We start from the raw sequence: 22,688 nt of genomic DNA, 5'->3' as shown, positions 1-22,688 counted from the left end.
CATCACTCGGTAGTCACAGATCACTCAGCACACATGCTTCAATAGTTGCAAATCCTATGAGAATAAATGCACAATGTTGCATCCAACTAAATGAAAATAACTTGTCATTTAGCAGGTTGCCCAATTGTACTCAATGGCTTACAAAAAGAAGTCATTATCAAATTGAGCTACGTGAGTCACATATTTATGCTTGAGTTACGCTGCAATATTACTATTTTTCAGTCTGCCACGTATCCTCAATTTAGCAGAGCCGTTGGAGGTGAGGATGCCTGCTGAAAACGGATATATGCTGTTTAAAGATGACTATAATCGAACAACTGAATCTTCAGATACACATCATTTCAATTCATATTTTATTGTGCTTCAGAATTATTAATTTTTTTTAAACTGATGGCATACTTACCACCTGCTAAGGTTAAATATAAGATCAGTACAGGAGGAGTACCATTAGTACATACAATATTTAGCAACACAAAGATAAGTTAATTATTTATCAGGTACTCCACAAATATTGTGGAACAGTTACCATTAAAAAAAAAATCAATCTATTCAGAACAAGCAATCCTTAAGAAGCATGAAATCTCCATTTAGAAGTAAAGGAAACAATTTGTGCAAAGATTTGTTTCGCCAACTTGGGTTCTTCTTGACCATAAACATTCCAGAAGTAGGGATGACAGCATAGAAGGACAGCAATGAGGGGGGAAGTGATGAAATAGATAAAACAATTCTAGAAATAATCGGTACTCCCTGTCTGTGCATAACGTAGTACAAAAAATTTATATAGTCCAAGTTTGACAAAAAAGACAAACCTGTATCCATTGCAACTGTTGCTAAAGTGAATTTAAATTCTATCACACGGTTGTTAAGAGTAGCAAAACACATTTTTTTTGTTTTTTTTTAAACTTAGTTTTTTTCAAGGTTTATATTTTAATGTACAGTATCATGCAATGGCACTTTTTTTTATAAAACATTAAAACCTTACTGTAGTAGTCTGTCTGCAGTCAGTACACTATTGACTGCTTTCCTAGCTCTCCTGTCCCCCCAAAAAAAACTCATTCACAAACCAAATACAAAGATAAACAATGATTCGAAAACCTAATTTGCAATCCCTGTATTAAAGTTTATTATTTTTTTCAATTGTCCGTTGTTGCAACTCCGTACACTCCCAACCCTGTAATTCATTAGACAACTGCCACAATTTTACTGCAAAAAAAGTTACGGAGTAATCTTTAAAAACCATTAGTGATCTTCATGGTTGTCTCTGATATAGCAGCTAATCACTGATAGGTTCCTTTTGAAGGGTCAACGATCAAAAACAAGTTTCTCAAAGTTAACAGTTCCATTTTGAAGTCAAGTTGATGGTCTTGAAAGTCTTTTAATTGTGTCACACACATGCAAACTCCAAAAACAACGTTTCGTTTTGAAAATTGCTGGACCCATAATTCTTCTGCTATGAAGTTGAATCTTCCCTATTGTATTCCTTCAGTTCAGATTAGCTGCAGCACAATACAACAGAAACTATTTCATATTGACCCATGCAAGATTTTTCCCGCTTCATCTACAAAGCCTCAACCGGGCCTCATCTTTCAGCCTCCATGGCAACATTAACCTTCTGTTCTGAGGTGGTTTGTTGGGACATTGCTGCTGGCCAGCCAGTATGCGGAGTTGGTGACGCTGGAGTCCACATGCCCTGCTGGCTTGGGGGAGACATGGGCCAGCCTGAGTTGAAGTTTACAGGAGGAGGAGATGTTGCCATCGAGGCAATCGGGCTGCTACTGTTGAAGCTTTCTGAAGCTTTCAGCCTTGAGAACATTGTAAGTGCATCTGGAAAATTAGGAGGCGTTGCAGGTGTGTTAGCTGGAGTGCACATCTGTAAAAATAGAAAGATAAAAGTCAAACACACAGCTCAACGAATGACAACGTAAATAATCAAACAACGAAGTCACTCAAATAGTAATCAGTTTTTGGTCAAGTCAACCGCAATTAAACTTTTCACAACTGAGATACTGGCAGCAATTATTTGATTCGAGGATTCTGCTAAGGTAGGAAAAGGGAAAGCAAATAGTGGAGGAAGCCTATTGTTAATATTTACAGTACACAACTTCGAAAACCAAATGTTACATCAGAACCTGTGTGCTCTAATCAACACAGCTACAGCTGGACACAAATCACTCGTAGCACCAAGTGCTCTCAAATAAAATATTATGAAATGAGAAATAACGGTTGTTGGCATCATTTAGCTGAAACCAGCGAGATACCAACTGCTCCTCTGTAACATGCACGAATCCTCCAAATGCTGCAACTAATGAGGAAATTCTAACATGCGTAGACATATTCAAACACCTGACCTCACCTTTCCCAACGGGTCAGAGTTTAACCTACAGCAGCTGCGAGACACAGGACTATCCCAGGTCAGCACTGAATTAACTGGGGAAATCCAACTGCCTTAAATATTAATGGAAAGCTAATTCAGAATGACATTGACAATTTCAGCAGCAGGGAATTTATACAGAGTGCCAATGTGCCAACTAAACCACGTTCATACTTTCCTGTCAGACGTAGGCATTCACATTACCGGCATGAAACGTGGCAACGAACAGAAGTCTGGGATAGGTTATCTTAACTGTATGAGGTACACCACCCCAATGAAATATTTATGTCTAAAATACGCTGTGCTACCGTTCTCAGATCGTCTGCATCATCAATCCAAAGAGAAGTTTAGATATGCGTTACGCACCGTCACCTTTACTTTTTTAGCAGCTTTTTTGGTTTTACGTCCACGAATGGTTGCCAACGACTCGATAACAAAAGAACTGCTTTCACATTAAAGTAGACTTGAGTATTATTTTTCATTTCAGAAGGTGAGAATGGTACATGCAAGGGAACTACAATGGTTATCTACGGAAATCCAGTCAGGTTTTTAGAAATATACAAAAAGCATTTTAGAAAGTAATGTATTTGCACAAAATATTTTGCTACGTGGGGGGGCTACAAGACTCAGTAAGTAAATGCATCACTTGAAGATGCACTGAACCAAGGTCGTCCAAAATAGAAGGATTAACTTAACAGTTTCTCATTTTGAGCATTATTGAGACATCAAGGGTTTAAAATGTGTTGCAGGTGATTTTCCCTACAATCAATTAATCACATGACACTCTCGCTCTAAAATCTTGCATGAACGATGTAAGGAAACAAGCCATTTCACTCAACGTTGGTGCTTATTCAACGTACCAACAGTAGCGTTAATGCCTTGTGCTGGCCCTTTTCCATATCCCTTTCCTTCAACAACTTGTCCCCAAAAGTTAACAAGGTCTCTGCTCAATCAGTAACTTCAGTAGTGTATTAGAATACCCTCTGTAAATGGCTACTTGTCACGGTACCGATGTCTATGAAACTACACTCAAATATTTGTCATAAACTCAAAGGGCTAGGAGTGGAAGTATTTTCCAATTGCAGAGAGAAAACTGGGTCGAGCAAGGTGGGGAGGATCACTTTGAATTGAATGAAGAACGTGCCTCGAAACTTGAAAGATGTGGAGGGTTATTCTGTTCCCATAATTCTCCTCTTGCTTTGGAGATTCTGCTTCATAATAAACATTTCTTGCAGCACGTACAACACTACAGCATATATTCTAGTTAGCACCGCTGCCTCACAGCGTCAGGAACTCAGGTTTGAATCCAGTCTTGGGGGACCGTGCAGTTTGCACGTTCTCCCCATGTCTGCATGGGTTTTCTCTCGGTGCTCCTGTTTGCTCCTACAGTCCAGAGATGTGCAGGTTAGCTGGATTGGCCATGCTAAATTGCCCGTTAGTGTCCCCAAGATGTGGAAGTTAACGGGATTAGCGGGGTAAGCGTGCGGTTAAGGGGTAGGGTGGGTTGTGGGCCTGGGTAAGATAATCTGAAGAAAAAGTAAGAAGTGAAGTTTGTTTATTAGTCACAAGTAAGGCCTTCATTTCGACTGCCATGAAGTTACTGTGAAAATTCCCAAGTCGCCACACTCTGTGTCCCTGTTCAGGTCAATGCAGCGAGCCAGCACATCTTTCAGACTGAGGGGGGGAAACTGGAGCACCCAGAGGAAACCTACACAGACACAGGGAGAACATGCAAACTCCATACAGATAGCGATCCAAGCTGGGATTTGAACCCAGGTCCCTGGTGCTGTGAGGCAGCAGTGCGAACCACTGTGCCAGCCCTTTTGGAAAATTAGGCGATGGGCCAAATGGTCTCCCTTCTGCACTAGACTATGATTCAATATGCCTGGACTTACATTCACTAAAAGCATTAAAGATTGCTTGCCACAATTCACAGGACTGCCCTTAAGTTATCAGCTGATAAAAGTTTGAAAATACACACTCTATCAAAGTAAATAGCTCTGAACATCGTACTATTGATTAATTCTGTAATAGTTCAATAGCCTACAGCTCATTCCCAGTCTGAATATGATTTATCTTTGACTAAAGACACTCCATGCTTAGCGTCCCCAAGAATTAAATAGTCATTTCACTTCCAATGAAAGAAAGCAATCATCAAGATTGCGTCCCATAACTGCAAAAATTTGCAAAGCCATTCTGCTTGTTTCAGACGCTTCATTTCGCTTATCATAGGAATATAGACAGTAAAAAGGAACATTTGTGCTTTTGCCAAATCTTTTGCTTGATAATCTACTGAGCTGAAATTACTCAATAAACCAAATGCAATGTTGTATTGCCTCTGTGCACAGGTGATCCAAGGCAATCCTGGCTCTCGCCCAATGGCACCTGGAGCAATTTAGAAATGTGAGCGAAGTATACTTTCTTGAGGAGTTGACTTGTTTCAGTACTTGTATGAAAACATGTCTTCGGTTATCACCGAAATTCAGCGTGGATAAAGTATTTCGTATAATTTAATTGGCATGTTAAGATACATGAATAACAACTCTCTACATTGTTAAAAAGTTACAGCAAAAAGTGGTGATATAAATATAGGACACAGCACAAACAACATATTTTCTGAAAACGCCAAATGCAGTTAGAAATTCAGTGATTCGATCTTTGCACCTAGTATATTTAGAAATTCTGCGATCTGAACTTTGCATCTAGTATATTTACGTTGGCCGAGTGTAAAATAAGGATCTTTGCCGAAGAACCTAAAGAAAATGAAACTTGGGCTTATTCAAAAACAAAATCACCAGGGTGAAAATAATATTTATTTTGTCAAATAAGTCATCTTAGAATACACAATGTTTTGGCTAGGACAATATAATTATCTGAGGCATCGAGGTTTTACTGTCTTAACAAGCGTTATGAAACATTTTGGTGCATCCACTTGCAATCCCAACAGATGCCTACTAGTTTTGTTTTGTCTGGAAACCACTTTCCACATTCAGCTCAAGTACAGTACAATATGTTCAGTGTAAAATTTACACCAGCCCAGTAGGATAAATATCACACCTAATCTCTCCTTGTTGCTGGGGCAACAACTGGAAAACTGGCTGCTATCTGGACATTGTACTATAAAAAGTAAATATAGGTACAGCGCATTATTACAACCCTGTTTTTGGTGTGCTCGATGTACTGATGGAAGCAACAGCCCAGTGAAAGATTTTTACTTTGTTTTTAGTAACTTGGAACAATATAAATGCCTCTCCTTGCTCTTTCCAATCATTTTGAGGAATTCTTAGTAATAGTTTCTTCATTTAAATTTCTACATGGATTCAAAATGGCCAAAATGTCACAAAAATATGTACTACAACCTTAACGGTTTCTAAAACCTTTCCCCTGTTAAATGAAGCAACTACAACTACAGTTATCAATGTCCCACTGTAACATTTGGAGAAAAAAATCTGTACGTACGATACACCGCAGAAAAAAATCTGAATGTATTATACACCACAGAAAAAAAATTACATACATGCACACTTTGGGCATGACTCGAGGAACCCAAGTCGGACGTTTATTTAACCACAGTTAAACAGGAAGTGGCATTGAAAATGATCACGCCTGAGGAAACTTTACATTGAAATTTTATGTCGTTAGGGACCTCCATTCCAATCCCAGACACATCATATCCAGATTTCTCACTCTCTGAATCTCACCCAAATGTGAATGGTGAGACAAGGTAGAAACTTTAAACACGTGGTAATAATTATTTTCCTTTTTTCTGCTATTGCTGAAGGCCACAACTCAGCAACCAAATCAATGAAAATGTTAATCAAAGAACCCTATGGCATTTTTTGAATTTACTTTTATTTACAAACTCATCTGCTACAGATGGCCAAACAGCTCAGCAGGGGTGCACTGAAAGTGTCATTCATACTCAACTACATTCATTGAACTTCATCCAGCAGTTGCTGGCTAGGTTACAAGGTGGAGACAACTGGTGCGACCGGTTTATTTTCAGTCATTGATAGAGCAGTATGGAGGCATGGAGAAAGGTGCAATCCCTCAAATTAAACAAAGTGATGTAAACACCAGCCATTTTTAAAAAAAAACTGGAATTAAATTTCCAGTGTTGGTATAAACTGTGAACCATTTACAGGATTCAGCTCTAAGAAAATGCACCTCATACAATGCAGGTTTTCCCCACAACACAACAAAGCCAGCAATTATGAATGAAGTGTGGTGACATTACTCTTTTTTTAAAGTAAAAACACTAAAGGATAATCAACAGAAAGCCTTTCACTTCCCTCGCCCGTAAGAAATAGCATATGCTGCAGCACAGCAGCATGGGTACTGGTATCTTTCCATGTGGTTCTTTTAACCTACAATGGCCAGAATTTGCTGGGAAAATAACAAACATAGGTGAAGAAAACAAGGCATTAATTACCAGTGAAACGCGCCGCAAAAGTTACGGCTGGTACTTAAGGCCGTTAAGTATGAGATGTACGTTCCTAAGATGCTACCCAACATCCTGGGTCCAGAAAGGGAATAACTGAGTTAGCAGAGTCTCATTACTCCTGGCAGCAAATTAATCTTAAGGAACAGAATAAACTGAATTAATTTTATTGTCGCACTTTTCCTTTGTGTCAGAAGGGCAAAGGAAAAGGTTCAACAGGATTTGCCTCAACACGTCCCATCCCAGCAAATTCAAGGGCGATGTATTTTCTGAATATTCGATCGACAAGGGAACAGACGATACAGCTTAGTCGAGTACGCTCTTTGCCGACTCGAACGAACATTTCCTTCAGGGAGAGTGATCTGACACACAAGCCTTTGCTGATTTTCTCCTCCCCGGCCTAGGTTTATCAGTGTCAGAGTATTACGTTATTCTGAATTAAATGAGCTAATCCAGCACTCAGGATTAAACTCATTGGGTCTGGGTGTTTCGGTGACTGACAACAGCTGACCGATCAAAAGAACGTTAATTTTTCGATAAATAAAGCGATCTAGAATTGAGATTTTAAATTCATCAGTTTTAAAACCGTTAATTTCATTAGTACAAATGCAAATTACAGCAGATGCTGGAAATCCAAATGAAAAACAAACTACTGGAAAGACAAAGAATTTGATGAAACATTATCAACCTGAAACATTAACTCTTGTTTTTCTCTCTGTAGATGCTGTTCGATCCGACTATTTCCAGCATGTTGTTATCTCAAAGGGAAAGGACAGAAGTATTTTCAACTAAGTGCAGGATGAATTGGTGGAATCGCATGGATACCTTCCACGTGGAGCAAGACCTGGATAACGTTCACAATTGGGCTGACAAATGGCAAAGATACATTCACGCCACCCAAGGGCTGAACAATGACCATCTCCAACAGAATCCAAACAGCCCCCCAACACATTCAATGGCTTTACCATCGCCGCGGGGGGGGGACAAAGGAGGAGAAGGGGAGTGGTAGGGGTGGTGGTGGTGGTGGAGGAGAAACGTTAATCAGAAACTAAACTGTGGCTGCAAAAAGGTCAGAGACTGGAAATTTTGCAGCAAGTATCTCACCTCCTGCACATGGTCTACGAGGCACAAGCCAGGAGTGCGATGGGATACTCTCCACTTGCCATGAGTACAGCTCCAGCAAAACTCATGAAGCTCAACACCATCCAGGTCACATCAGCCCACTTAATGAGCAGACCATTCACCACCTTGCTAAGCCTCCTTCGACAGCACCTTCCCAATCCACAATCTCTATCACCTCGGTGAAGGGCAGCAGCTGTATGGCAACGCCACCACCAGCACGTTCCCCTCCAAGTTGCACACCATCCTGACTTGGATCTATAATCACCATTACTTCACTGTCGCTGGGTCAAAATAGCGGCACACCGTCATCTTCTTGATGACAATTACGGATGGATGACAAATGCTGACCTTGCTAGTAACATACATCTCAGTAACATAAAATCGAGTACGCATTCAGCTGAAACTAGTGATTTGAATCGAAGCAAAGTCAGGCAAATAATCTTGAATAATAGCTCATTCTACAAGATCTTTAGTATGTTAAATGCAGGCAAATGCAGATTTCCCTTCGAACACTGTCTGCCCAGAGACTAAAACAGCCTCAGGTACGGTACGTGAATAGGATTAGAAGAAAAACACAATATAGAACAATACAGAACTTCTAAATAGGAAGCGGGAAAACTAAGGTCGAACTGGAATCAGGAAAAACTATTGGAACAATGGGTGATCATTAAGTGAAAAATGCTTCAGGTACAGACAGAGCTCCTTGGATGATGAGGGAGATAGAGATCATGATGAAACAAGTGTATAATGCATGCTAGATTAATTAAGTGAGGACCAGATTAAGGAGAATAAATTGAGGGGCGAGGAGAACAGGAAAATAAGACTAGCAAAGACAAAATATGAGAACAGTAGTCAACGTAAAAGGAACCAAAAATCTACCAGCGTACAAACAGTAAGCAGGCAACAAGAGTTGGACTGGGTCCTATTCGGGACAAAGGTGGTGATAAATATTTAATGACACTGAGCAAGGTTAGAACACGCGAGTTGTTTGCATTAGTGCCTTACGAGGAAGAATTCAACAAGGCATGTGGAAAGGTTCAAGTTAATTCAGAAGAATATGCACAGATGTGTAAATGGCAGATTGTATTTGATTGATTTGATAAAGTAACAGAGAAGGTTGGTGAAGTGGATGTTGTCTAAATGGATTTTGGGAAAGCTTTTGAAAAAGTCACACATACAACGCAAACAAAATTTTGTTTTATGGAACAGGAGGGTGAGTTACAACTGAATAAAAACATTTGCTTAATGACAAAAAGAACACAAGGTAAATGGTTGTTTCTTAGTTTGGGTGGTAGGTACACAGAGGTGCTTTCCAAGGCTAAGTGCTAGGAGTACTGCTTCTGTTCCAAAATATAAATGAATTGGATTACTGGAATAGAGGGTAGAATTTTCCAACGATATCAGATTTGGAACGGCAGTGAGGAAAATACGGATTACAGGAGGATACAAATAGACTAGCAGAATGGGCAAACAAGTGACAGTTGTTCACTCAATAAAGAGAAGTCAGAGGGACTGGCACGAAGGAGAGGGACTTGACTGTACAATTCTAACGAGTGTTCAACAGGATGACCAAGATGCACGTCACATCAATCTTTAAAGGAGGCAGAACACGTTGAGAGAAGTTAACAAAACATACGGGATCCAGCGTCACAGCGCAGAAAGAGGCCGTTCGGACCAAAACGTCTGCAGCAGCCATCAAGTACGTATCCGTTTGTCCGAAAGACACGGTGGTCAGGTATATCGGCCAAGCTAAATTCTCCCTCGGTGTACCGGAACAGGCGCCCGAGCGTGTGACTAAGGGATTTTCACAGTAACTTCATGACAGTGCTAATGTAAGCCTATCTGCAATACTAAAACAGATGAATCAATATTCCAACCCTATTTTCTAGGGCTTGGTCTGTATCCTTGTATGCTTTGGCATTGCAAGTGCTCATCTAAATGCTTCTTACCTCTACCATCCGTTTCAGTCAGAAAGTCCCAAATTTCGAGATCCCTCTAAACTTCCTGCCCTTCACCATAAATCTGTGCCCCCTGGTTATTAATCCCTCCTCTAAGAGGGAAAGCTCCTTCCCACCTTCTCTCTGACTCTCAGGATTTTGTGCACGTAAAACAGGTCCTCCCTCAGCCATTTCTGTTCTAAAGAAAACAACCCCAACATCTCTCTGCAGTTGAAATGCTCCAGCCCAGGCAACGTGCTGATGAATCCCCTCTGTGCTTTCACATCCTTCCTATGTTGTGGTGATCAAAACTGCACACAACGCTCTAAATGGGTTATAAAACACACGTTAGACTATGTGTTTTATAATCATCTCGCTCTAATATTATTTTCCTCGGTTAACAAAGGCAAATATCTCCAATGCCTTCTTAACCACCTTATTGACCTGGCTTTCTTCAGGGATCTTTGGACATGCACCCCAGGGTCCCTTTGGCCCTTTGTACTGGCTAGAGTCCTACTGTTCATCGTACGTGCCCTCATCTTGTTAGTCCTCCGAAAATGCACCACTTCAGAGTTAAATTCCATTTGTCCCAGACGACAAACGTATGCGGGTTGTGGTGAATCTTTATAAAGTCCTGGTTTGACCCTCAACTAGAGTTGCAATCACTTCACTGCAGGAAAGATATAAAGCTCCGCAAAAAGGTTGCAAAGGAGATTTACCTGATTCATTGTGTGTGGGGGAGTGGGCGGCAGCAGCAGAGTCGCGTCTGGTCAAAGAATAGGTTGGAAAGGCTGGCATTGCCCTCCTCGGAGACAGGGGTTGACAGAGATTCGATAGATGCGCACAACATTAGTACGTAAGTAGACAAGGAAAAATCCCTTCCCGTTAGTTGATGTAGTACAAGAACTTGGGGACCCAGATTTAAGGAACTGGGCAAGAGATACAGTGGGAATCTGAGAAATGACGATTTTCCGCAAACATGATGACTATTACTGACCTGCAACTTGCGGCACACGAAGATGGTGGAAGATCAGACTTCAAAAGGAAGCTGGAAGGGACTTGAAGGAAATGACTTGCAGTGCTATGGGAATCAACGTGGGGAGAGAGTCTGACTGGACTGCTGTGGAGAGCCAGCATGGACTCAACTGCCCAAATGGCCTTGTTTTGTTCTGTAAATAATGACAACAAAGATGGTACAGGCCCAGAGATTGTGCAAGTCTTGAAATTGCACATTCTTGTACACTCTTAATACAGCCAGTGCTAATCATTTCCAGTTTGGCATATTTTCAGTTTATTTTTGGGTGAAACAAGAATACATAACACTGGTAATAACAAGAATAAATAGATATAAGACGCTGTTGCAATATACTGTGCTTCAGAATAGGAAGCAAAATACTGTAAGCTAGCCTGAGTGGGAAGGAAAACCTTTGGCATGCAGACATTGCCAATGTACTTGGTACAAGGTCACGGAGGATATTCTGACCGTATGAAAATTGCTGTGCCCTTTAAACAACTTCTGTATTGTCAGTGAGGTCCTCTGCCTTACGGAAGCAACACAAATGGGTACTTTGCACATGTACCTTGTTCAGCTCACTCGCCTAATGTCAAACAGAGCAATTTCCTCTTCTATTGCAAAACGTAACTTTTCTGCCATATTAGCCTGCAAAGCCTGTCCCAAGTCTGTATAAATACAAGTTCTTTGTTACATTTCTTCGACAACCCGTCTACTAACCCGTCAATAAACTGGGGCTTTTGGATCCAGAGCAGAGACAATTTCTAACAGGCAAACATGCAGCCATCAGAAATACCATCTCAGTTAAACAGCTGCTGTTTTTAAGTCCCTATAGAAGCTTCCTTGACTAGTGAGCTCCAAATAACTAGTATAATATGCACAAGGAGTGAATACGCAATTACAGCTGATCCAGAATATGTTGTGGGTTTAAACATTTGCGAAAATTTCCTACTCAGCCTGAAAACTGTGTATGAAACCCAAGCTTTTTTCACTTGCATGCTCTGATTATTTATAATGTTACAAACATGGCTGCAGGCTTTTAGGTCCATTCTATACTTAGTACAAAACAAAGTCAGTAGGTACACCAAAACCCATGGGACAGCTTCCTAGATACACATACAGAAAGACATTATTTGACAAGATTTTTTATGGTATTGGTTCATACTGAATTTCCAACGATCTCCATTTTATAACTAACTTGTGTGAAACACCACAGACCTTTGCTTTGGATTTAAGATGTAAATTTTACAAGTCACAAGACTTGTATGACACTCTTGTCTGCATGGCTATCTTACATTCCCAACTGCCTCCTGCTGCCCTGGAAGTCACTCGCTATGTTTCCCCACGTGTGCTGCCTCGTCTCTGGATTGTTTCTGTCCTAGATAGTTAACGGTGGTTTCAGGGATAAGCTGCTGTTACATTTGACCCCTTTATCTTCCTCTTCACATGTGTTTCCCATCCCCCGCACTGTTATGATTTCTTTCCTCGAGTTTGCTTCCACCTCCATTGTGAAGAATAATTTAATTTCAAAATTTTTATTCAAAGAAACAAGTACAGTACAAGAACCCAGGACACCTCCACAATGAAGGATACCATTACGATCTTTGAAACAAACATACAGGTTCATTAACAAAAAACAAACATGCCAAGATCTGCGGTATAAACAAAAACAAACAGAAGTGGTAGATTAGGAAAATAAATCGCTTGTGCCAATTTAGTTGACTTGAACCTGTATCATTAGAACGATACACCCTTACATCATTCAACGCTTTATTCTCTGGAATTTACTCAATGCATTTCCTCTCCCAACTAGTTTAGCGCTGCCGCCTGTTTAAAATGTCTGCCATCACATTCCAATAGGATACAACATTTAAACAAAAGGCCTCATGTTACATCCTTAAAAGTATGCTTTTATAAAACAAAGATAGTGTGTAGTTGCTCTGCTATCCAACATTATACATGACCTTGAATAATCTTTGTCATCTTTACATACAATAGGAAAGGTTTTCCTCAACAGACGAGATCACGTTGCCACAAAAGGACAACCGTGCCCCTTATATAATCACGACGCTGCATTTTAATAAAAATCTGTTACCAAATTATAAAGAAAATCTTTGGTTTCAATGAACGAACATGTGACTTACAAATCCAGTTTAACACAAGTATCTCACCTCCCACAATCATTCTATTATTTTTAACAAGTATCGTCTACTTGCCACTGGCCAAATAGGATCACCTGAAATTACCGCAACGGTTATACATCTGGATTTACAAGTAGTGCATATTCATGTCGTTCATACTCACACGATGCCACTGTTGTCGCCATATTATTTTTCTCAAGGAGTCTGAAGCAAAACCAAATCATTGCCACAAAAAACTTTGGTAAGTGGATGCTCACATACAAAGGCTAATTAAAACCAGCTAAATTCTTGTGTTACTAATGACTTAGTGCTGTAAAGAACTGAATACTTTTGTTTTTAAATAGAGGACCACTTCATCGAGTTTATCCTGCAGGTGGCTGAAGCATATGATTGGAGAATCTAGATTTAATCTACAATGTGTGGGGAGTTGGCCAGGCCAGCAATAAGAGTGTCACAGTCAGCCCAGTGCCCCAGGATAAGGAAATGTTTTGTGAACACCGTATGCGGCTTGACTGTCAGCACTCTCTCTTCTCCACCTCCTCCTCTTCTTTTTCTTTCTTCCTCCCCCCACCTCAATTCAGATTGTCCACCGAATGCTGAATCAAGTATTCAGTGGACAATCTCATGCAAGAGTGATTACTTGACCAAGATACCAGAAAGTCACTGGATTCTTCACCAGCCAGAAATCAATGTCTTCAGCTGAGTGACAGGAAAAATTAGAAAATGGAAAAAAAAACTCTGTGCCTTCCCCAATAAAAGGCAAACGAACCCCCACGTAATGCAGAATTCATTGCCGATAACTGCAGATCCCAAATATGCGGTCACGACTGTAACAAACCAGCAATGTTAGCGCGCAGGTACGGTAGGCCACGAAGACAGCAAATGGTACGTTCGCCTTCGTGGCAAGAGGATTTGAACGTAGGAAAAGAGACGGTTTACTCTAATTTCTACGGTGTTGGTGAGGCCACACCTGGAGTATTGTGCACAGTTTTGGTGTCCTTATCTGAGGAAGGATGTCCTTGCTACAGAAGGGGTAGAGTGAAAGTTTACCAAGCTGATTCCTGGGTTGGCAGGTCTGTCATATGACGAGAGACTAAATCAGTTAGGATTAAATTAATTGGAGTTTAGAAGAGAAGATGGATCTCATAGAAACTTATAAAATTCTAACAGGGTGGACTCAAAGATTCCTGATGGTGGGGGAGTCCAGAACTAGGGGTGAACCTTTAGAACTGAGTTGAGGAGAAATTTCTTCATTCAGAAGCTGAATACGTGGCATTCACTACCACAGAAAGTAGTTGAGGCCAAAACATTGTGTGATTCAAGAAGAAATTAGATATAGCTCTTGGAGCTAAAGGGATGAAGGAATATTTGGTGGGGGTGGGGGCAAAATCAGGATAGTGATTTGATAGTCAGCCGTGATAAGAATGAATGGCAGAGCAGGCTCGATGGACTGAATGGCCTACTCCTGCTTCTAGTTTCTATGTTTCTAACGCTGTTTACTTGGTTTCGTGAAACACTCAAAACTTTACGAACAAATCCTTGAGAAAATGAGTACACGGCCCACTGTAAACTCAAAGCATAAAGGATACGCGACAAAGGCATATTTTAAAACAAGTTCTGAACAAGTCAAAACACACCGGACCGTCACCTAAACGAACACTCAAAGTGAGCAACGGAATGTTACTATTTCATATTAGTGTAGTTTCAGTTCAAGTTGTCAGGCAAAATTGAAAATCTGAACCTTCAGTTTTATTTCACGTCACACATTTGTTTTCTTTTGAATGTTAGGCTTCTAAATACAAGGAGGGGTAAAAATCAACAAATGAAAAACAGGTGTTTCTTGCTTACAATCATATTCCACATCTAGGAGAAAAGATAATTATTTTTCCCAAGAAACGTCTGTCAAAATGGAAAAGTGAATTATTTTCCCCCTCACTATATAGACACTGTGCACCTTCTAAACTCTTTTCCAACAGTACTTACATTTAAAAATTATCAGTAAAAGCTAAACCCAAACATCTGGCTTTTTGTAAATAAAAGGTCCTTTGTATCTAGAAAATGTCTCCATAAGCATTATTTGTTTACAGTAACAGTTTCTACTTGATGTAGAAACCCAACTTTTGCCACAATTTTGATGACATATTTTTAAGTCAATGAAAAACAGCTGACGCCAGTGTAACCTTAAGCATGTGTTTTACTTTTTTCACAGCAAGAAATTTGAATTGTAATCACATCATTTCTTTCATTTTGTTAGCCTTGCAGTTAATCCACTAATGTCTCATTTCCAGCAATCTCAGGCTGCTCTGGCAGAGGAGTCTCGGTTGCTTGAGGTTTGCCTATATCTGATGCAATTGAAATGGCAGGTCACATCTGGTTCTCAAATAAGCACGGATATCACTTCCAAATCTAAGGCCTCTATTCATAGAAATCGGAGTTTTCCGTACCCCAAGGAGAACAAAATTCAAACACATCTCTGCATTCTACAGAAATTCAAAGTCCTGGACAATCTCCCATTCACAGGAAGTTTTTAATTTTACCTGTAAGTCTTGCCTAACAACCATCGCACATTTTAAGACTGCACTTTACTAGAAGGCAAACCATAACAGTATCAATGCTTTTTGACCATTTGTACATGAAAAGTTATTATTGAAGCTAACCGCACTGTAAGCCATTATATTTATGATCAGCAAACACACACTACAAAAATACAAAACGGAAGAGTTAGCAATCATTTTATTGTGTTGCTTTGACAAGTGATCTGTTTAAATTATAAAATGATGGAATCAATGTCCACATCTTCCTTTCACACAATCTTCCAAAAGCAAACTTCAAAGCCTATAGAACTGCCATTTCAGAAGGAATCCATTTTAGTTCAACTTCCTGACAAATGGGAAATGCCTGTGTTTACATGGAGGATTGAGAGAATTGTCATGTGGGGGATGGGAGAAAAACGGCTGCTAGGAAATAAACATCGTATCACAACACAGGCACATGGTGAGACTCGGGACAATTAAAAATTTTACTGTTCCACCCCACCCCCTGCTGCACATCACTTAAATCCTTACGGCAAAATAAAACATACTGTTGCTCTCTTATTTTCTCTCGACACAATAGATTTGTGCATAGTTACTGATGGTCTCTCGAAAGCTGGAAGTGGCGATTCAATAGAAATGAGGGTATGGCACATTATTTACGGCGCTCCATTTGCAGAAAACATAAGGAATTAAATTCAGGAGATTCCTTCTTTTAAGACTGTATCATTTTTTTTAAAAAAAGTGTTTCAGAAAACACAACAACATGCAAACATTTTACTGGAACTCCGAAGACTCGTTTTAAAGCAAATCGTACTTTGGTCTGGGAAGAAAAAAAAACAGGACTTGTTCAAAATGTACTCATTTTCCACACAGGCTTAACTGAACAAGATTCGTGGGAAGTGATGTCCATCATTTTAAAACACTTAGCCAATCCCCTCAAAAAGCTGCCTCTGTACGTTCTAGACTTTTCAAAACATACAAGTAGTCATTCCTCTCAAACTAAAATCAATTCATATAACTAAAAACGTCAAAACTTTACTCGTGTGCAGATTAATGTAGCATTAAAACACAGATAAGGACTTTGCCACATGTTTGCATACAACCATTTTTTACGTTAGATTGGATTAAAAATGGCTGCGCCATAATCTTCGACTTTCTAAATACAATCTGCAAAAATAGTCTCCTCGTACCATTCCATCTGCAAGCACGTTTGAAGATGGATATAGAAATACTCATGTTGCTGCACAGTCACAAAAATAAATAATACTTTGTGAAAACGGAAATGATACGGGCATACCGGTAGGATACACATTTTCAAACAGACAATAGACTATCAACTGACATCTTAATACGTTAAAGCAGCAAATTAGGCCAAACAAGCACACCAACAAACCCACTGACATACCACACCGTCCCTTTCAAAAAAAACACAAGCCGAGGAAAGGGTGGCGTTGGCCACTCAGAGTGGGTGCACAACTTGGAAATATCGAATATTTGGGGCTTAAGTGTGTGAGCAAGTTGAGGGAGGGGGAAGCAGCAGCTTCCAGAGAGTGAGAAAAACGTAAATAAATAAATTCGGTTGAGGTTTAAACGTGGCGAACGGAAACCATAACATTACGATTACAACATAAGACGGTGAGAAGCTCTTGCCAACAAATACGCTGTGGGCCCTCGATGGAGAAATGTGTCCGCGTGTGTTGGGGGGGGGTGCATTCAGATTAGTGTGTGTTCACGGCGCGGGGGGGCGGAATTGAGATGTGTTAGGAGGATTGAAGAGTGTGTCTATGTTTGGGGGGATATTGAGATTAGCGTGTTGAGGGGGAAACATTGAGATTACTGTGCGTTGGGGGTCAGATTGAGGTGCATGTTGGGGAGATTGAGATTAGTGTGTGGTGGGGGGGGTGAGATTGAGATGTGTGTTAGGAGGATTGAGTTTGTGTGTGTGTGTTGGGGAGATTGAGATTAGTGTGTGTTTGGGGGGGGAAGATTTAGATGTACGTTAGGAGGATTGAGGTCTGTTTACGTTTGGGGAGATTGAGATTAGTGTGTTGGGGGGAAGATTGAGATGCGTGTTTGGAGGATTGAGGTGTGTGTGTGTTGGGCAGATTGAGATCAGTGTGTTTTTTTTGGGGGGGGGAAGATTGAGATGTGTGTTTGTTGGGGAGATTGAGATTTCTGTGTGTTGGGGGGAAGATTGAGATGTACATTAGGAGGATTGAGGTGTGTTTATGTTTTGGGGAGATTGAGATTAGTGTGTTTTGGGTGGGGGGGGGAATTGAGATGTGTGTTTGTTGGGGAGATTGAGATTCGTGTGTATTGGGGCGGGGGGGGGGAGATTGAGATGTGTGTTTGTTGGGGAGATTGAGATTAGTGTGTTTGTGTTGGGGGGGCAGTTATTGAGGTTAATATGTTGTGTGGGGGTGGGCTATTATTCCAATGGGGAGGAAATGTGCAGTTTGATCACCGGGGACGTAAATAAACAGATTCGATGTGCCCGAAGGGAGGAGGGGAACGTGTCCTCCACCCCCACCCCGGTACAGAGTGGGGCAGTGGCAGTCTCGAAGCCGCCTCGCTGCACTGGGTCGGACATGATGAGCCCGTCTGTGTTTATTTTCTGTCCGATCCCAACATGGCGGCGCCGGCCCGGCCCGGCCCCCGGGGGAGAGGAGGAGGAGGGGGGGGGCAAATACAAGCTCTAAAACCACCACCCCACCCACCCCCCACCGCCTTCTCCTCACCCCCACACAAGCCGCTTACCATCTGATGGTGATGATTGTACGGGACGTTGGCTTCCTGGAAGAAGGCGCTCAGGGCGGTCTGCGTGGAGAGAGAGAGAGAGAGAGAGAGACGGGGTCAGTGAGCGGCCTGTGTGAACGGGGCGACCGGCCAGCCTCCCTCCCCTCAGACATCCCCCTCCGCCTTACCTCGAACTGCCAGTGCGCCGCCTGTAAGAGCTGCTTGGCCTGGTCGGCCGCACAGCCTGCGGTCAACACGAACTGATTGATCATCACTTGGTGCTTCAGCTCGTCCATATTCACCGACATGGTGGCCGCTCTGGGACTGGGGATCAGGGTGGCTCTGTGTGTGTGTGTGTGTGTGTACGCGTGTGTGAGGGGGAAAGAAGAGAGGGTGTGCTCGCCGGCCAGCCGGGTGGGCCTACCCCGCCGCTCCGCTGCTCGTTGTCCCGGGCCCCGGCACTAAGGTGCTCCCACACACCATGGGCTCCCCAACACCAATACAAATATTTACCAAGCGGCTCAGACGCCCCGGCCCCGCCCCCTCATCTTGACTGACAGCCACTCAGGCCCCGCCCCTCGCCTCGACTGGCAGCCATCCAGGCCCCGCCTCTTCGCCTTCACTGACACACACACACACACCGGCCCCGCCCCTCGCCTTCACTCACACATCCACAGGCCCCGCCCCCTCGCCTTCGCTCACACATCCACAGGCCCCGCCCCCTCGCCTTCACTCACACATACACAGGCCCCGCCCCCTCGCCTTCACTCACACATACAACAGGCATTCCCTCCTCGCCTTCACTCACACATACGCGGGACGCCCCCCCCCTCACCTTCAGACACATACACAGGCCCCGCCCCCTCGCCTTAACTGACAGCCCGTCCCCTCTGCCTGTCGGCGACCGTAGCCCCGCCCATCCGCCTGATTGACACCGGCCCTTCCCCCGCCCACTCCGCCTGACTGACGGAGGACGCCGCTCATGCTGCCTCCTTCCTCCGGATTGGCGGTGACTCCCGCACCCGCTCCGCCTCCTCCTTTCTGATTGGCAGCTGATCTCCCCTTCCTCCCGCCCCTCCGGAACAGCTGTCCTTCCGCCTGATTGACAGTAACCGTCACCCAGCCCCCGCCGCCCCCCCCCGCCCTGCCCCGCCCCGCCCGGCTATCAGAGGGTAACGTACGTCACCCAGGCCCCGCCACTCCACTTGATCAGCTGTCTCCTCCCCACCACGCTTCGCCTAGGCCCCGCCCTCTCCCCTTGACTGGCAGCCACCCAGGCCCCGCCCCCGCGCCTTGACAGCTCGCGTCATCCCGGCCGCCTTGATCGGCAGCCAGCTGGCCGCGGGGTCCCTCCTGATTGGAGAGCCCTTCGGTCGTGCCACGCCCACGTCTCCTGATTGACAGCTAACGGCCCGCCGGCACCGCCCTGGGACTGGCTCTCAGGTTCCAGTTTGCACGCGGTCAACACCCGCTCTCCCAACCAACCGCCGGGGTGGGGCGGCCGCGAAGGAGGGAGGGAGGGCCTCAAATTTAAAAATAACGTATTTCCCTCACTATAAATGAGCTAGAAAATCACCATCTTTACTCCTCTCCATTCCGCTGTTGGCTTTCAGCAAAAACTTTTTTGTAAAAAAACTATAAATGATTTGATGACGTACGCGGTGGCCAGCGCGCATGCTCGAGGGTGCCGGCTAACGGCTGGGTGGTTGCTCCGGGAGGTGCAGCGAGGCCCCGGGGGAAGGAAAGATGGGGGTGTTGGGCAGCTTCGTGAGCAGCAGAAACGGGCCGCGAGAGTGTTTGATTTTAACAAGGTCACCCCAGGGGTTGGGTGGGTAAAACCGGCTGAAACGTGAAACGTTGCCTGGGTCTCCCTCCCGCTCACCGCTTACTTGTGGTGGGGGGAGTCAATGACTGTCGGTCGCAACCAATCAGCAGCCGAGTGGTCTGGGTATCTGACCATATAAGGCAGCCTGTGAATGGAGCAGGTAAACACGGCGGCTGCACCAATCAGAGCGGCGGGGAGGCGGGGCCTGGGGGCGTGGCCGGAAACGGGGCGGGGCCAGACTGGTTATTTTTATTCAAAGGCAGCAGCAGTAGCAGCCACGTGAGCTCAGTGTCTATGTACATGCAAACTGCATGTTGAGCAAGGCAATGAGGGCGTCCCAACAGCAGCTGATGTGTCCTGTTGTATTGTTTTTGCATTTCTCGGCCTTTTGGCTAAGATCAAGTGTAGTATCGACATGCTGTGCTTGGCTGAAGTCATGAGGTTACATTTTAGCTTCATTTGGAGCAATTTTTAAAAGCGGCATTTCTGTCTTTTGGTTAAGATGCAAATAAGATCAAGCCTTGGAGGAGGTGCGATGCCTATTCCAATCAGCTTGGATCAAGTAGATCAAGCCCAAGACAGGAGGTGAGAGCCCTGCCTTGTCAGCTTGGATCAGGAATGCCTCAACTTGTTGAGACTGAATTAGACTTGATTTGATTGAAATGAATTTTTAAAAATTATGTTGTTTTTGCTGTTATAATTCAACCTTAATCAGATTCATAAGATGACCTACTTCATTCCAAACGTGTAGGTTAGGTGGCTTGACCATGCTAAATTTGACAGGGGGATTATCACCTTAAATAGATGAGGTTACGGGGATAGGGGCTCGGTGGGATTGTTGTCAGTGCAGGTTCGATGAGCCGAATGGCTGCCTCCTACATTAGGGATCCTATAATTCTCATTCAGTTCACATTCAAACTGACTCACTGTGGCGCAGTGGTTAGCCCTGCTGCCTCACAGTGCCAAAGACTTGGGTTCGATTCCTGGCTTGGGTCACCGTCTGTGACCGGTCTGCACGTTCCTTTCCCCTTTGTGTGGATTTTCTCCAGGTGCTCTGTTTTTGTCCCCCTCGTCTTTCGGGTCAAACCAAGTAAACAAACTTAAATTACGTTCGGACAAAGGAAAAGGGGGCAGCTCCCCAAAAGGAGGGGGAATGGCCCGAACAGAAACAAAAGGTACAAAGGAAACTTAAGACACGTCAAATCAAAATGTGATTATCGGGGTCTATAAGGCACCTCAGCTCCTGCGGTGCCCAACGGGCACGGAAGGCTCTGTTTTTTGTCCCACGGCCAGAAAGACGTGTTGGTTCGGTGCGTTGGCTGTGCTAAATTCTCTCTCAGCGTACCTGAACAGGTGATGGAGTTGTCGCAACTTAATTGCAGTGTATTTTTTCAATTGCAGTGTTTTTATTTTCAAAATGGCATCAGAGCGAGGTGATTTCGTCCAAGTTGTGTCCAGCATACCTTGTAATTCTATCTTCTTGTTCTATGCTTCTAAAACTTCATTCTAACTTTTAAACTCTTTAACAATGTTCTAATTTAATTGCTACATTCTACATTCTTGTTTTTTCTCTGTGAACAGAATTGTCTGTGTAGTGCACAAGAAACAATACTTTTCTTGATATACTAATACATGCGAAAATAATAAATCAAATCTGATAACGCAAGTCTACTTGTGACACTTTTTTTAAAAAAAACTAAATCAAAAGACAGCTTCTTCCCGACTACCATCAGATCTTTGAATGGACCTACCATATATTAAGCTGATCTTTCTCTATGCCCTAGCTGTGGATGTAACGCTGTATCCCACACTCCTATGTAATCTATGAACAGTATGATTTGTATAGGGTGCAAGAAACAATACTGTATCCCAATACAAGTGACAATAATAAATCAAATTTTAAGTCTCTTCATTATATACCCAGCTCCTACACTAATGTTGTCAACAAATGTGTATACTACCACAACCTCTGTATAGAAACTCCTGCTGCTCTTTGATTTCACTGCAGGGACAGATCCAGCTCAGTTTTCAACTTAGTCTGACTATCATTTCTTTGACCTTGCACTACACCCTGCGCTGCAGGACCACAGCTTGGAAAAATACTTTTGACCCTGTGACATTGTCTTTGGAATTTCAAAGCTACTTTCATTTAAATAGTCATTGTTCAACTTCCAGTGGGACACAGATTTTGGAGATGTAGAAATTTGACAAGACCTTTATGGCATCCTGGAAATCTGCATAGCTGCTATCCGTTCAAAGAACTCTAAGAATTGCAAATCCAGACTGAAATTACAACAGGCCAAAATCACTTGGAGACTACCAGGGGAGCCAAATGTATTGAAAATCACCTGGAAATCAACTGAAGCAATGTATTACTGCGCATTAAATTTATTCTCAGCGCAAGAACATTTGCAATCTGAAAGATTTTGATGTCATGTAAATATAACATAAATACAATGCGTTTCCTTTAAATTGCAATCAATGCAGAGTAGATTTCATCTTGTTTTGGACAGTTTGAATATTGGAATTATTTTGTGTGTTTCAGTTGAACTCGAAATGGATACTTGAT

General features: G+C 42.8%; 1 protein-coding gene across 1 annotated transcript; it reads right to left on the bottom strand.

Moving 5' to 3' along the window:
• Positions 1 to 336: 336 nt before the first annotated feature.
• On the bottom strand, positions 337 to 18,804 carry LOC145354802 (UBA-like domain-containing protein 1). Its single transcript, XM_080206298.1, has 3 exons — positions 18,483 to 18,804; positions 18,316 to 18,375; positions 337 to 1,870 (listed from the first exon to the last, which is right to left on the bottom strand). Exons 1-3 carry the CDS (start codon positions 18,600 to 18,602, stop codon positions 1,580 to 1,582), a joined length of 471 nt encoding a protein of 156 aa, XP_080062424.1. The 5' UTR covers positions 18,603 to 18,804; the 3' UTR covers positions 337 to 1,579.
• Between the last annotated feature and the right edge of the window lie 3,884 nt (positions 18,805 to 22,688).

This window comes from Carcharhinus amblyrhynchos, chromosome 18 (genome assembly GCF_965287045.1).
Source record: "Carcharhinus amblyrhynchos chromosome 18, sCarAmb.v2.hapA, whole genome shotgun sequence".
Classification (NCBI taxonomy): Eukaryota; Metazoa; Chordata; class Chondrichthyes; order Carcharhiniformes; family Carcharhinidae; genus Carcharhinus; species Carcharhinus amblyrhynchos.
Note: the sequence above shows the minus strand (reverse complement) of the source record. Positions and strands in the feature narration are given on the sequence as shown.